The sequence below is a fragment of the Pseudophryne corroboree genome, chromosome 5 (assembly GCF_028390025.1).
Source record: "Pseudophryne corroboree isolate aPseCor3 chromosome 5, aPseCor3.hap2, whole genome shotgun sequence".
Lineage (NCBI taxonomy): Eukaryota > Metazoa > Chordata > Amphibia > Anura > Myobatrachidae > Pseudophryne > Pseudophryne corroboree.
The window spans coordinates 258,106,174-258,120,492 of record NC_086448.1 but is presented as its reverse complement, the minus strand read 5'-3'; the positions used below and the strand labels follow the sequence as shown (position 1 = coordinate 258,120,492).

Here is a 14,319-nt window from a genome sequence, read left to right as displayed (position 1 = left end):
AGTAGTATGTATGTATAAAGAAGAAAGAAAAAAAAACCACGGGTAGGTGGTATACAATTATGGACGGACTGCCCAGTGCCGACACAGAGGTAGCTACAGCCGTGGACTACCGTACTGTACTGTGTCTGCTGCTAATATAGACTGGTTGATAAAGAGATGTAGTAGTAGTAGTATGTATGTATAAAGAAGAAAGAAAAAAAAACCACGGGTAGGTGGTATACAATTATGGACGGACTGCCCAGTGCCGACACAGAGGTAGCTACAGCCGTGGACTACCGTACTGTACTGTGTCTGCTGCTAATATAGACTGGTTGATAAAGAGATGTAGTAGTAGTATGTATGTATAAAGAAGAAAGAAAAAAAAACCACGGGTAGGTGGTATACAATTATGGACGGACTGCCCAGTGCCGACACAGAGGTAGCTACAGCCGTGGACTACTGTACTGTACTGTGTCTGCTGCTAATATAGACTGGTTGATAAAGAGATGTAGTAGTAGTATGTATGTATAAAGAAGAAAGAAAAAAAAACCACGGGTAGGTGGTATACAATTATGGACGGACTGCCGAGTGCCGACACAGAGGTAGCTACAGCCGTGAACTACCGTACTGTGTCTGCTGCGACTGGATGATAAATAATGATATAAAAAATATATATATATATCACTACTGCAGCCGGACAGGTATATATTATATAATGACGGACCTGCTGGACACTGTCTGTCAGCAGAATGAGTTTTTTATAGAATAAAAAAAAAAACACCACACAAGTGAAGTCACACGACGAGTGTTTAACTTTTTCAGGCAATCACAATATAGTATACTATACTACTAACTATACTGGTGGTCAGTGTGGTCAGGTCACTGGTCAGTCACACTGGCAGTGGCACTCCTGCAGCAAAAGTGTGCACTGTTTAATTTTAATAATAATATGTACTCCTGGCTCCTGCTATAACCTATAACTGGCACTGCAGTGCTCCCCAGTCTCCCCCACAATTATAAGATGTGTGAGCTGAGCACAGTCAGATACGAGTGTTTAACTTTTTCAGGCAATCACAATATAGTATACTATACTACTAACTATACTGGTGGTCAGTGTGGTCAGGTCACTGGTCAGTCACACTGGCAGTGGCACTCCTGCAGCAAAAGTGTGCACTGTTTAATTTTAATAATAATATGTACTCCTGGCTCCTGCTATAACCTATAACTGGCACTGCAGTGCTCCCCAGTCTCCCCCACAATTATAAGATGTGTGAGCTGAGCACAGTCAGATATATACATGGATGATGCAGCACACTGGGCTGAGCAGTGCACACAGATATGGTATGTGACTGAGTCACTGTGTATCGTTTTTTTCAGGCAGAGAACGGATATATTAAATAAAACTGCACTGTCTGGTGGTCACTGTGGTCAGTCACTAGTAAACTCTGCACTCTCTACAGTTCTACAGTACTCCTAAGCTCCAGTAAATCAGGTCAATCTCTCTCTCTCTCTCTTCTAATCTAAATGGAGAGGACGCCAGCCACGTCCTCTCCCTATCAATCTCAATGCACGTGTGAAAATGGCGGCGACGCGCGGCTCCTTATATAGAATCCGAGTCTCGCGAGAATCCGACAGCGTCATGATGACGTTCGGGCGCGCTCGGGTTAACCGAGCAAGGCGGGAAGATCCGAGTCGCTCGGACCCGTGAAAAAAAACATGAAGTTCGTGCGGGTTCGGATTCAGAGAAACCGAACCCGCTCATCTCTAGTTAATACATCTGCCCCACTGTGTGTGGTAGACCCAACAGGCGACATCCTCAGCAAGACGGTGCCTGTAGACAGTGTAGAGGGTGACTGTGACAGAACCTTTGCTATCTTTTGTGTAAAATGAATACTTGAGAACAGTATTAGCTGTATTAAAGTATGGCTTTACATCTATTATATGAATTCTATGAGTTTCTACGATCACATCAGTTTTAACCTATACAGCATAGTTCCTATTATATCCCATCAGTGGAAATCAATAGTTGCTCAGCTGAAAGCCTTTACATTTAATAACTTATTCAGGAAGCTGATGATGAGCATTATGTACATTTTGTCATTTGTTTGTTATATATTTTGACATCTGTATGTTATTTCTGAAGGGAATGGAAACTGTTGCTAACTGGATGGTAACGGAATATTCAGCTGCTGAACAGGGTACTAGAATCGCTTGTCTGAATGGCAAATGCATCAGTCCTGAACACAGACGTCTAAAGCAAACAGAAGTGCTGCCCATCTTCACAGAAACAAAAATGGAAATGTGTGCTTGAATTATACATGTGCCCAGCGCAGACCCACTAATCATTTCACAATGTCTGTAAGGGGAAAGTTGGCACCATCCATTACAACTCTAACTGGCGTCTCTTACTGGATTTGTGGCACTATGGGAAAAGTCATCTCTCACATGATCTTTTTCTATGATTACTTTCCAAATTAATGACTCCGATGGAGCTGGGTTGCTCATTTATAAAAGACAAAAACTAAAAGGCATTAGTGAGCTTTACAAGTGCAGAAATGCTGAGAATAAAGCATAGAGGATTCAGTGGGTACGCTGCAATCTCTCATCACCAAGGCAAGACGATGAAGTCACACACCGGGGTTTGCAGCACTCATTATTGCTAAGTGTATGAGTGAAAATACTCATGCAAGGCAATAGCAGAACTCCCCGGGGGCAAGGCTAATCGGACTAGAAATGAGCTTTGCAGTGGCTGTCCAGGCTGCAGGTAGCCATTCCAGGCCAAACACAAGTGACATTTGGGCAGCGACACTGCCACCAGTTAAGCAATGGTGCTGCCCCCTAGGCCCTGTGCATGTGCCCTGGGCAATGCCATTGCTTGCTCAGTCCCAGATGCGGCCCTGTCCCTCATGCAATCATACTCAATGCTTAATAATATTCCATGTTTATTAAATGATAGTTCATTCTAACTTCCAGTCTTAAACTGATGATTTAAGGTATATTGACACTTTTTTATTACACGTGTCACTTCTTTGCGAGTATATACTTTATATTTACAGTAAATACAACATACAGTATATATATATATATATATATATATATATATACTGTGTGTATATATATATATATATATATATATATATATATGGGTGTGGTTCATCAAATCGACAGTATCTAGGTCGACAATGTTTAGGTCGACCACTATAGGTCGACAGTCACTAGGTCGACATGGATGGAAGGTCGACAGGGTTTCTAGGTCAACATGTGCTAGGTCGACGGGTCTAAAGGTCGACATGAGGATTTTTTTTTTGGGGTGTCGTTTTCTTCGTAGAGTGACCGGGATCCCAAATTAGTGCACCACGTCACCTCGCATGGCTCGCTTCGCTCGCCATGCTTCGGGCATGGTGCCTTCGCTCCGCTACCGCTTCGCTCGGCACAGATTACCGTTCCAATCGTAGTCCACGTGGATCGTTAAGTATGAAAAAAATTCGAAAAAAAATGTGAAAAACTCATGTCATAGAAACATAGAAACATAGAATTTGTCGGCAGATAAGAACCACTTGGCCCATCTAGTCTGCCCCTTTTTTTTTTTTATATATTATTTTTTTTTTATCACTAACCTTATTTGTTCCTTATTTCTTTGTAAGGATATCCTTATGTCTATCCCATGCATGTTTAAATTGCTCTACTGTCTTAGCCTCTACCACCTCTGATGGGAGGCTATTCCACTTGTCCACTACCCTTTCTGTGAAATAATTTTTCCGCAAATTTCCCCTGAACCTCCCCCCCTCCAGTCTCAGTGCATGTCCTCGTGTCCTATTGCTTCTCTTCATTTGGAGAATGTTTCCCTCCTGGACTTTGTTAAAACCCTTCATATATTTGAAAGTTTCTATCATGTCCCCCCTTTCTCTTCTCTGCTCCAAACTATACATATTGAGATTTCTTAGTCTTTCTGGGTATGTTTTGTGATGTAGGCCATGCACCATTTTAGTTGCCCTCCTTTGTACAGTTTCTAATGTATTAATATCCTTTTGAAGATATGGCCTCCAGAACTGAATACAGTATTCTAGATGAGGCCGTACCAATGACCTATACAGTGGCATTATTACTTCTTTCTTTCTGCTGCTGATTCCTCTCCCAATGCAGCCAAGCATCTGACTAGCCTTCCTTATTGCCTTGTTACATTGCTTACCTGCCTTTAAGTCATCTGAAATAGTGACTCCTAGATCCCTTTCCTCCTCAGGACCTAGCACATGAAAACCCTGTCGACCTTCCATCCATGTCGACCTAGTGACTGTCGACCTATAGTGGTCGACCTAAACATTATCGACCTAGATACTGTCGATCTTCAGACTGGATCCCATATATATATACTTGTATTTTAGAATTTTAGGCTGCATACATAAACAAATGGCGATGTAAGCACAGAGCAGAATGCAGTTCAAATGAGAATTGCAATAAAGAGAACAATTGTATGGAAACACATACTGAGGCAATGGCCCAGGGGCGCTCAACATGTCAGCATGCCCTGCTGCAGTTTTGCTATTAAGGAACGCTGAAACTGTGACATGATATGCTGGGATATGTAGTTCTACTACAGCTGAAGGGCCGTTTGTTGAGCACCCCTGCATTTGCCAAAACATATTTTGAAAAGTTTGTGAAAAGGAAGGGGAGAGGGGACAGTAAGTCATCAGACAAATGGGAATCAATAAATACGGACTTTGGAGGATGGTGAAATGAGGACAAGGACTCGCTCCAATATATGGGTGGGTGACAGTAGGGCAAGGTAAGGGTAAGTTACTGTAGACAGCATTGGGGCAGACTAGCGTGTGAGGAGGATCAATTTATGTATAGAGCCAGGAAACCTAGATCTAATGAAATTTTCCTTATCAAATACAGTAGGTAATCTTTTCCATGTGCCATGAACCAAACGCAAGATCTAAGTGAAGAGAAGTAGGTTGGCTTTCCGTGATTTAGCCAAACAATGGGCCCAATTCAGACCTGATCATAGATGTGCTAAATTTCGCACATCTACGATCAGCTTCCCTGACATGTGGGGAGACGCCCAGCATAGGACTAGTCCGCCCCGCATGTCAGGCCCTACCCCACCGCACAAGTACTAAAGCATTGCACAGCGGCGATGCTTTTGTACATGAACAGTAGCTCCCTACCAGCGCAGCTCCTGCGCACTGGCACGGAGCTACTCGTCGCTGACCGGGTCACAGCAGCTGCATATGATGTCACGCAGCAGCCGTGGCCCACCCCCTGCACGGTCGCCTGCGCTACCTGAACCACGCACCTAAAACAGCGACCAAACACCGCCGGCTCGCCACATCCCGCCCAGTGACCGCTTCTTCCTGTCAATAAGGGCTGAGACGGCCATCGGCTGTCTGGAATGCGCCGGCGCATGCGCACTTCAGACCTGATCGGCTGCTGTGAGAAAATGCACAGCAGCGATCAGGTCTGAATTAGGCCCTATGAGCAGCAGCAAGACTATGGGAATCTAATCTAATCTATAGTATCTATCTATCTATCTATCTATCTATCTATCTATCTATCTATCTATCTATCTATCTGTCTGTCTGTCTCATTTAAGTATACATTTTAGATGTTTCTGCTTGTGTGTTTAAAGAACATATTTAATTCAGAAATAGATTGTCTTAAGGAGTAAAGGGGTTTTAAAATACACAACTAGCTGTCAAATGCAGTACACACAGCTGTTGGAAAAACATAGGCATGCTCACTCTGGGCCTGATTCATATGCAGATGGAGGAGGCATCGCTGCTGCTTCTTGGAAGCAGCAGCGATACACAAATATGGTAATGTAGCAGGAGGCATCTACTGTGTCTGTGCTGCATCCTAGGACGTAGCATCATATAACCTGTGACTCCATCGGCTGGCTGCATCATAGGACGCAGCATCATATCACCTGCGACACCATCGGCTGGCTGCATCCTAGGATGCAGCATCATATCACCTGGGGCTCCATCTGCTGTCTGCATAACCCATGAGGAAATGCAAGCCGGTCCCACAGTTCCTACATAGAGGCCAGGAAATCTCTGTCTTCTAATGGAGAACCTGGCCCTGGTACTCTCCCAAAAAAGGCGGCAATATGCATGTGTTGGCGTGTGCACAAAGTACTGAATATTGGTACTTTGCACTGTGTGCTGCAGATACAACCAGATCTGAATTAGTCCCCCCAGACTTAGCCAGGAATTCTGGATGGGTGGAGGGTGCAGGGACAAGCCATTGTGAACTGTGGCATCATGACCCTGTCCTCTCACTGTCCGGTGCCGCAATCTGTGTCACTGAATACAGTTATTAAGGGGAAGTAGGCAGTATCTGGGAGGCTTGTCTTTTCTCCCGGACATTTTGGTAGAGCAGGTAAGAAATAATACAGTATGTTCCAATGTTAAGGTCACCAAATCATAGTATACCACTCTTGGCACATCTTCGGAAAATTCCCAGTGTGGTTGTCAGAATATATTATGCCTTTGGGCACACTGTAAACATAACACAATCCACTCTGGCTATTCATCCTGTAGTTTTTAAGGTTCAGTAGACTCATCACCAAATAAAATTATATTTAATCCATGTCGATGATGACTGTATGTTAGATATTTGTTCTATAAATATTTTTCAGGTTTTTTTTTTTAAACTTTTATCTGTGATCTCGCTATTTTTGGAATCATTCTCAAATGTCAGTGATATTTTATGCAAAGGTGAAGAAAAACAATTTCAACAGAATTTGTTGTTTTATGGGGACGTAGGAGAGCGGTAACTGTAAATGTCAATTTCAAAAAAGACAAATTATTATTTGAAGTTTTAAAGATAACTATAGCAGACAAAGAGGGGGTGATCTTTTGAAATGTACTGTATGGGTTGTAGTTATATTCCGTGTTACCCTACTCAAGGGTGTATGATCTGATGTGATGGGATGTAGTTGGCATCCCAACGGACGGGAAGCTGGTGGTTAGAAGACCAGCGCCAAAATCCCAACAGCCGGAATCTTGAACATAATTAAGCTAGGGAGGGTTAGGGTTAGGCTGCAAGGGGGGGAGGGGTGTGGTTAAGGTTCGGCAGTAGGGGAAGAGTTAGGGATAGGATGCAGGGGGGGTTGGGAAGGGTTAGGGTTAGGCTGCAGAAGGGGAGGGATAGGGTTAGTTTACTTGCTTGCCGCTGTCAGGATTTTGGCAATCAGGATGCCGGTGTCGGTGTTATGATCGCCGGCATCATCCCTGACGGTATTCCATACACAACCCAGCATGATCTATAGTCTACTCTATATGTATACGCACAGCAGCGACTCACATCAGATTATTAAAGATGTAATGAATAATTTACAGCATTTATTTTTTTGGGGGGAAATGGTGTATTCCAGTGCGTAGGTATAATTTTAGCTATGCATTAAATTGAGAAGCATCTTGAATGGTTGTGGGTCCTTTAAAAATCTTTCTACAAAACCCAGAGTGAATTGGGTAGGCCCTAAACATGAATTTATGTGAATATCTAACATCCATACATACAGCAGACACTTACTGCAATGATATTATGCGACAATATACCATCTAACATACTCTGTGTATTAAATAATGCTATGTTACTAAATATTATATTTGTATTTTAAGGAATGTAATAAAGATGTATATAACATATCTTAAAATGTTTTTGTTATTATGCCTCTAGTTTTTAAAAAGAGGTGAAAGATATTATTAGATGAGAGAATTAAAGCTTGTTTTCATTTTGTGTGTCAACAATGGACTGGCAAAAAGAGTTCAGAAGGATTTTAGGAAAATAGTTGTCCTCCAGACTGAGTCTGTTTTCTAGTACTGGTTTGCATATAACAAACCTGCACAGCAATGATGATTTGAAAATGGAATTATTATTATTTATTAGCAGTTTCTTATATAGACTAGAGGTTAGTCTTATTGTGCGTGGGAGGGCATTCCACAGAGTGGGAGAAGCCCGGATAAAGTCCTGTAATTTTGAGTGGGAACAAGTAATACATGTGGAGAGAAATGCAGATCTTGCGCAGAGCGGAGAGGTCTGGTAGGGAGATATTTTGAGATGAGTGAAGAGATGTATGATTGTGCAGTTTGGTTAATAGCCCTGTATGTAAGTAAAAGTATTTTATATTTAAGACGGTAGAATACCGGTAACCAATGAAGGGAATGACAGAGCGGATCAGCAGAGGAAGAACGTCTAGCAAGGAAGATTAGCCTCGCAGCTGCATTTAAAATGGATTGTAGCGGTTAGAGCCTATGTTTGGGAAGACCAGTAAGGAGATTATTACAATTATCAATGCAGGAGATGTTGAGTGCATGGATTAGAGTTTTTACAGTGTCTAGTGTAAGATAAAGACGTATTTTGGATATGTTTTTTAGGTGCATGTAACATGATTTAGAAACAGATTGAATGTGTGGAACAAAGGACAGTTCAGAGTCAAGGGTGACACCTAGGCAGCGAGCTTGTGGGGTAGGGTGGATAGTCGTATTGTCAACAGTTATGGAGATATCAGGTTGGTAACTACTCTTGGCTGGTAGGAATATAATTAATTCTGTTTTGGAAATGTTGAGATTGAGGTGGCAAGATGACATCCAAGATGAATTGGCAGACAGGCATTCAGTGACATGAACTAATACAGGGTATCCGGTCAGATGGTCGACAATGTTAAGGTTAACACTCATTAGGTCGACCACTATTGGTTGACTTTGACATGGTCAACATGGACAACTGGTTGACAAATGAAAATGGTTGACACATGAAAAGATGAGTTTTTCAAATTTTTTTCTTTTTTTAAAACTTTTTCATACTTTCTGATCCACGTGGACTACGATTGGGAACGGTAACCTGTGCCGAGCACAGCGGTAGTGGAGCGAGGCATCTTGCCCGAAGCATGGTGAGCTAAGCGAGCTATGCGAGGGGACGCGGTAAACTAATTGGGGTTCCCCATCACTTTACGCAGAAAACTACACCAGAAAAAGTTAAAAAAACTCATGTCGACCTTTTCAAGTGTTGACATTTTATGTGTCGACCATTTTCATGCGTTGACCATTAGTCCATGTCAACCATGTCAATGTAGACCAATAGTGGTCGACCTAATGAGTGTCAACCTTAACATTGTCGACCATTCATACCGGAACCCCAAAACAGATAGTGATAAATCTGGAGAGGATAGGTAGATTTCAGTATCATCAGCATACAAATGATACTGAAATCTGAAGGAGCTGATTAGTTTACCAAGAGATGAGGTATAGAGTCTTGCGGTACTCCAACTGACAGAGGTAGAGAAGAAGAGGTAGAATCAGAGAAGTGAACACTGAAAGAGCGATTAGATAGGTAGGATGAGAACCGAGTAAGGGCTGTGTCCTGAAGACCTAGGGATTGTAATGTTTGTATGTGAAGAGAGTGTTCAACAGTGTCAAAAGCAGCAGAGAGCTCTAGAAGAATAAGAAGTGTGTAATGGCCTTTCGATCTAGCAGTGACCAGATCATTCACTACTTTGGACAGGGCCATCTCTGTGGAGTGCTGGGCACAAAAGCCTGACTGAAGTGGGTCCAATAAGTAGTGGGAGTTAAGAACGTGTGTAAGGCTAGTGTAGGCAAGACTCTCAAGTAGCTTGGAGAGACATGGGAGCTGATAAATGGGACGGTTGTTAGAGAGAGTGTTTGGGTCAGAATTGTGTTTTTTCAGAATGGGAGTAATCACTGCATGTTTAAACAGAGAAGGAATGATACCAGTAGAGAGAGAGAGAGAGAGAGAGAGAGAGAGAGAGAGATTACAGATTTCAGTTAAGGTTGGGATATGCACAGGATATAAAGTTTTACTGACTTGTGAGGGTATAGGATCCAGAAGAGAGGGAGTGGAGTAGGAGGATGAAAAGAGTGTTGATAATTCAACTTCACTTGTGGGATCAAATGAAGAGAAAGTGCCAGAGGGTTCAGGTAGGGAATTGAGCAGGTCACTGGCTGAGTTAGAGAATACCATTTCTTCTCGGATTTCATCGATCATATCCTTGAAGTAGGAAGCAAGTTCTTGTGCACGGATAGTAGCTAGTGGGGAGGTGAGGGAGGGTAAAGTAGTTATTTAAATGTATTAAAAAGTCACTTGGGGTTGGTGGCATGAGAAGAGATGAGAGATTGGAAATATATTTGTTTGGCAGTGTCCAGGGCCTGATGATAAGAGTGGTAGGTGGTCTTATAAGTGAGAAAGTTACTTGGATTCTGAGATTTATGCCACTGATGTTATACTTTATGTGACAGTTTTTGTAGGTGTCTGGTTGATTTAGAGTGCCACGGTTGGCATCTAAGCCTACGTGGAGTGTGATGGGTAGCTGGAGCCACTTCATCAAGGGCATGCTCTACAGTTTGGTGCAGGTGGGATTCAGCAGTCTCAGGTGTGGTAAATGTAGAAATTGGTGAGAGAAGTTGTTCAAGAGAAGTGGAAAGTTGGTAAAAGTTGATATTGTTAGTATTTCTGCGGGTTCGAGGAGACTTGCTTGTTTTTAGTGTCATAGAGTTTAGAGTAATGGAAGAGATTGAGAAGGTGATCAGGTTGTGATCAGAGAAAGGGAAAGGAGAGTTAATGAATTCAGAAACTGAGCAGAGCCTGGTGAACACAAGATCAAGGCAGTGGCCCCCCTGGTGAGTAGAGGAGTCAGACCATTGGGTGAGGCCAAGAGAGGTTAGAGAGAGGAGTTTGGAGGCATGAGTAGATTTTGGACTGTCAAGAGCTATATTGAAATCGCCCATAATGAGGGTGGAGATGTCAGAGGATAAGAAGTGTGGGAGCCAGACAGAAAAATCTTCTAGAAATTGTTGTTTGGGTTGCCCAGGAGGGTGATAGATAGCTGCAACACACAGAGAGAAGGGGGTGAAAATCCTGATAGAGTGAACTTCAGTTGTTGTGAATGCAAGTGATGGAACCTGAGGTAGAACTGTGTATGTGAAAAACTGGGACAGTAATATTCCAACCCCACCACCATTACTATTACCAGGCCTGCATGTGTGTGTGAAGTAGAAACCACCGTGTACCAGTGCTGCAGGGGAGGCTGTGTCTGATTGTGTAAGCCATGTTTCTTTTATAGCCAGCAGATTAAAGTTGTGAGAGATAAAGAGGTCATGGATGGATGTTAATTTGTTACAGAGCGTGCATTCAATAAGGCACATTTTAGTGACTTGGAGGAGGATGGGAGAAAAGTTATATTTATGAAGTTAGATGGATTTCTATGTTGTTTTGAGACAGCTGAGTGTGAGTGGGACAGGTGGTTGGGGCCTGGATTTGGTGATATGTCACCAGCTAAAAAAAGCAGAAGAGTGAAATAAATATTGGTGGATGTTTGTGAGTATTTATTATGGTGGCCAATTGTGGTTGTCAAAATACTTGCAGAGAAGTAATTATAAAGCTCATGAAGAGGGGAGTGGAGAATAGAAGCTGTAATGTGCACTGAGGGGTGAGTTTTAGGGTGAGTGCAGAATGTGTTAAATTTGGTGAGAATTCCATGAATTGAAATAAGAAACAGCAGTATGGTGAACATGCTGTGGTAGTTTGTGAGTTAATTTTGGGTTAAGTGGTGTAGGAATAAGTTATTTAAATCAAAGTTACCTTTCCTTGATGTTGCTCACTGTTTGTTCAACTGTTTATGAACAGTTTTTTAAATCTGTTTTTTAATCTTTTGTTTTAATTTAAGCCATGTGATTACTTTTATTTGTTAATTGACATATGCACTGCTGCAACTTTTACTGGGTAGATTGCTTTATATTTTATCATGCAAATAGAGTCTTATTCAGGTCTGTTAGCAAAGTAAAAAGCACACTAATGAGAAAAACCATATTGCACTGCAGGTGGGGCAGATGTAACATGTGCAGAGAGATTTAAATTTGGTTTGCTAACAAACCTGAATGACCAACATAATTTTTTTGGTTTTTATTTTGGTTGTTTTTTTTGTTTTTTTTGTTTTTTCTTTTTCATTTTAGTTGAACCTAGACACACATCAACTACTTTACTTTATATTGAATAAAACTGTATCAAAAGGACAAAAGTATGTTGCATCCAGAGACAGCTTAACATTCTACTAACTATCCAATGGCAAATACAAAAACTTTATCTGACAGTATAACTAATGGACTATAGACTTAGAATGATGTCACTATGATAAACCAATGGACAGTATTTAAAGTTAAGGGCTTCTGCAAGTCAATAAAATAAGGTGATTGAGAGGTGATCATTTTCAGTACTGTTATTATTAGAACTCACCTCGCCATCCCTTGGCCACGGCCTTCCATTCTGTGTGTATTTGCTCTGATTTTGCCTTTTCTTTTGTCCTCCATCCGCAAATTTACACAATAAAGGCTCTGGTGGAGCTGAAATGACAAGTCATACGGCTAGATTGTTACAATTATCCACAAGACATGATCCTGCTAGCAGCTCTCTCTGTCCTCCATAGCACAAATCTTTGAAGCTAGTTAAGATCTTTTACATTTTTCTAGCTTGCAGCTGCGTTGAACAGTTAAAATGACTTTTTGATCATAAAATTCTGCTGAACATTAACACTTTCTGCACAGCACTGTTATACATGTTATGGATACAGGAGAGTATTTAGCTATCACAGGCAACTACTGTGATGAATTGCACTTATACAAGGATTAATAGAATAAATATGTAAGACTTCACAAAAGAATAATATAGCAACTATTAACAGCAACCACCTCCTTGTTTCCTTCCAGCAAGCACAGAGCAAAATTAATAAAATAATTTTGCAGAATAGTCGTCTCATTCTGTATTTGCTTCTGGAATCAAAAGCCCCATACACACTGAGTGATAACACTGCACGATATGAATGATAACGATATCTTTTGAAAGATCTATCATTCATATCGTCCAGTGTGTGTATCTGAATGATGCATGCACATGCTGCTCATTGTCATTCATCTATGGCACAGGTTCTCAAACTCGGTCCTCAGGACCCCACACGGTGCATGTTTTGCAGGTCTCCTCACAGAATCACAAGTGACATAATTAGCTCCACCTGCAGACCTTTTAAAATGTGTCAGTGAGTAATTAATACACCTGTGCAACATGCACTGTGTGGGGTCCTGAGGACCGAGTTTGAGAACCACTGATCTATGGTCTACTGAACAAGAAGCTATTTTGACTATATTGATGAGCTGCATGTTCGGGGAAAGCAGGGGATGATGTCACTGACCTATATCGTTCAATGATATTGGTCAGTTTGTATGCACTATACCATAGGTTCTCAAACTCAGTCCTCAGGACCCCACACAGTGCATGTTTTGCAGGTCTCCTCACAGAATCACGAGTGAAATAATTAGCTGCACCTGTGGGCCTTTTAAAATGTGTCAGTGAGTAATTAATACACCTGTGCACCTGCTGGGTTACCTGCAAAACATGCACTGTGTGGGGTCCTGAGGACCGAGTTTGAGAACCCCTGCACTATACCATTGATGGATATATTGTTCAATGATATATCGCTAATCGCTCATTTAAGGTATACTGTATGATTGTACAAATGTTCAACAATCATCAAGCATAACATGACAATTGTGTAACACCCTATGACAGACTCATCAGGGGGAGATGTACAGTACCAAGCCTTGGATGGAGATACAGTAGAGATAAAGGGGTCTATTTACTAAGCCTTGGGTGGAGATAAAGTGGATGGAGATAAAGTACCAAGATACTAACTTCCATGTCACAGGCTGTTTGAAAAATGACAGTTAGGAGCTGGTTGGTTCATATTTTATCTCTCTCTGCTTTATCTCCATCCAAGGCTTAGTAAATAGACCCCAAAGTACCAGCCAAGGAGCTACTAACTGCCATGTTACAGGCTGTGTTTGAAAAATGGCAGTTAGGAGCTGGTTGGATGGTACAGTAGTTTATCTCTTTCCACTTAATCACTTTCCAAAGCTTAGTACATCTGCCCCCAAGGGAGTTGAATTTTGAAATATCCCTGCTTAGTGGGTGGCTGAAAATAACTGTCACAGTTTCCAGACCACCCAGCAAGTCACATGTTCCAGGTCACCCAGCAGGAGCACAGGGAGAGTTCACCAACTGCCACATTTCCAGAGCACAATGGAGATGCATTGTAAATGGCAGGCGGACATTTTGCCACATGACTCGGAAACAAAGCAACCAATTACATTGCCAATATTTGATAATATATTCAAATATAAAGACCAAGTCCTTTAATTTGGATGCGCCCTTCTCAGACAACAGCATCACAGGCATATGTCATACTGTATGTCTAATAATATATAGATTACATTGCACAGCTGCTTCCTTGCGGCTGTGCAGCTCCATACAAATATGAATCAGACCCAATAT

At 41.8% G+C, this 14,319-nt stretch overlaps 1 protein-coding gene across 3 annotated transcripts in view; it reads right to left on the bottom strand.

Annotated features, from left to right (window-relative positions):
• The window catches only part of RBMS3 (RNA binding motif single stranded interacting protein 3), a 932,710-nt gene that overhangs the window by 141,444 nt on the left and 776,947 nt on the right, over positions 1 to 14,319 (bottom strand). For all 3 annotated transcript variants that reach the window (XM_063922277.1, XM_063922278.1, XM_063922276.1), the window contains exon 7: positions 12,232 to 12,338. In XM_063922277.1, the coding sequence (XP_063778347.1) occupies positions 12,232 to 12,338 (107 nt within the window). The remainder of the gene's footprint in view (positions 1 to 12,231; positions 12,339 to 14,319) is intronic.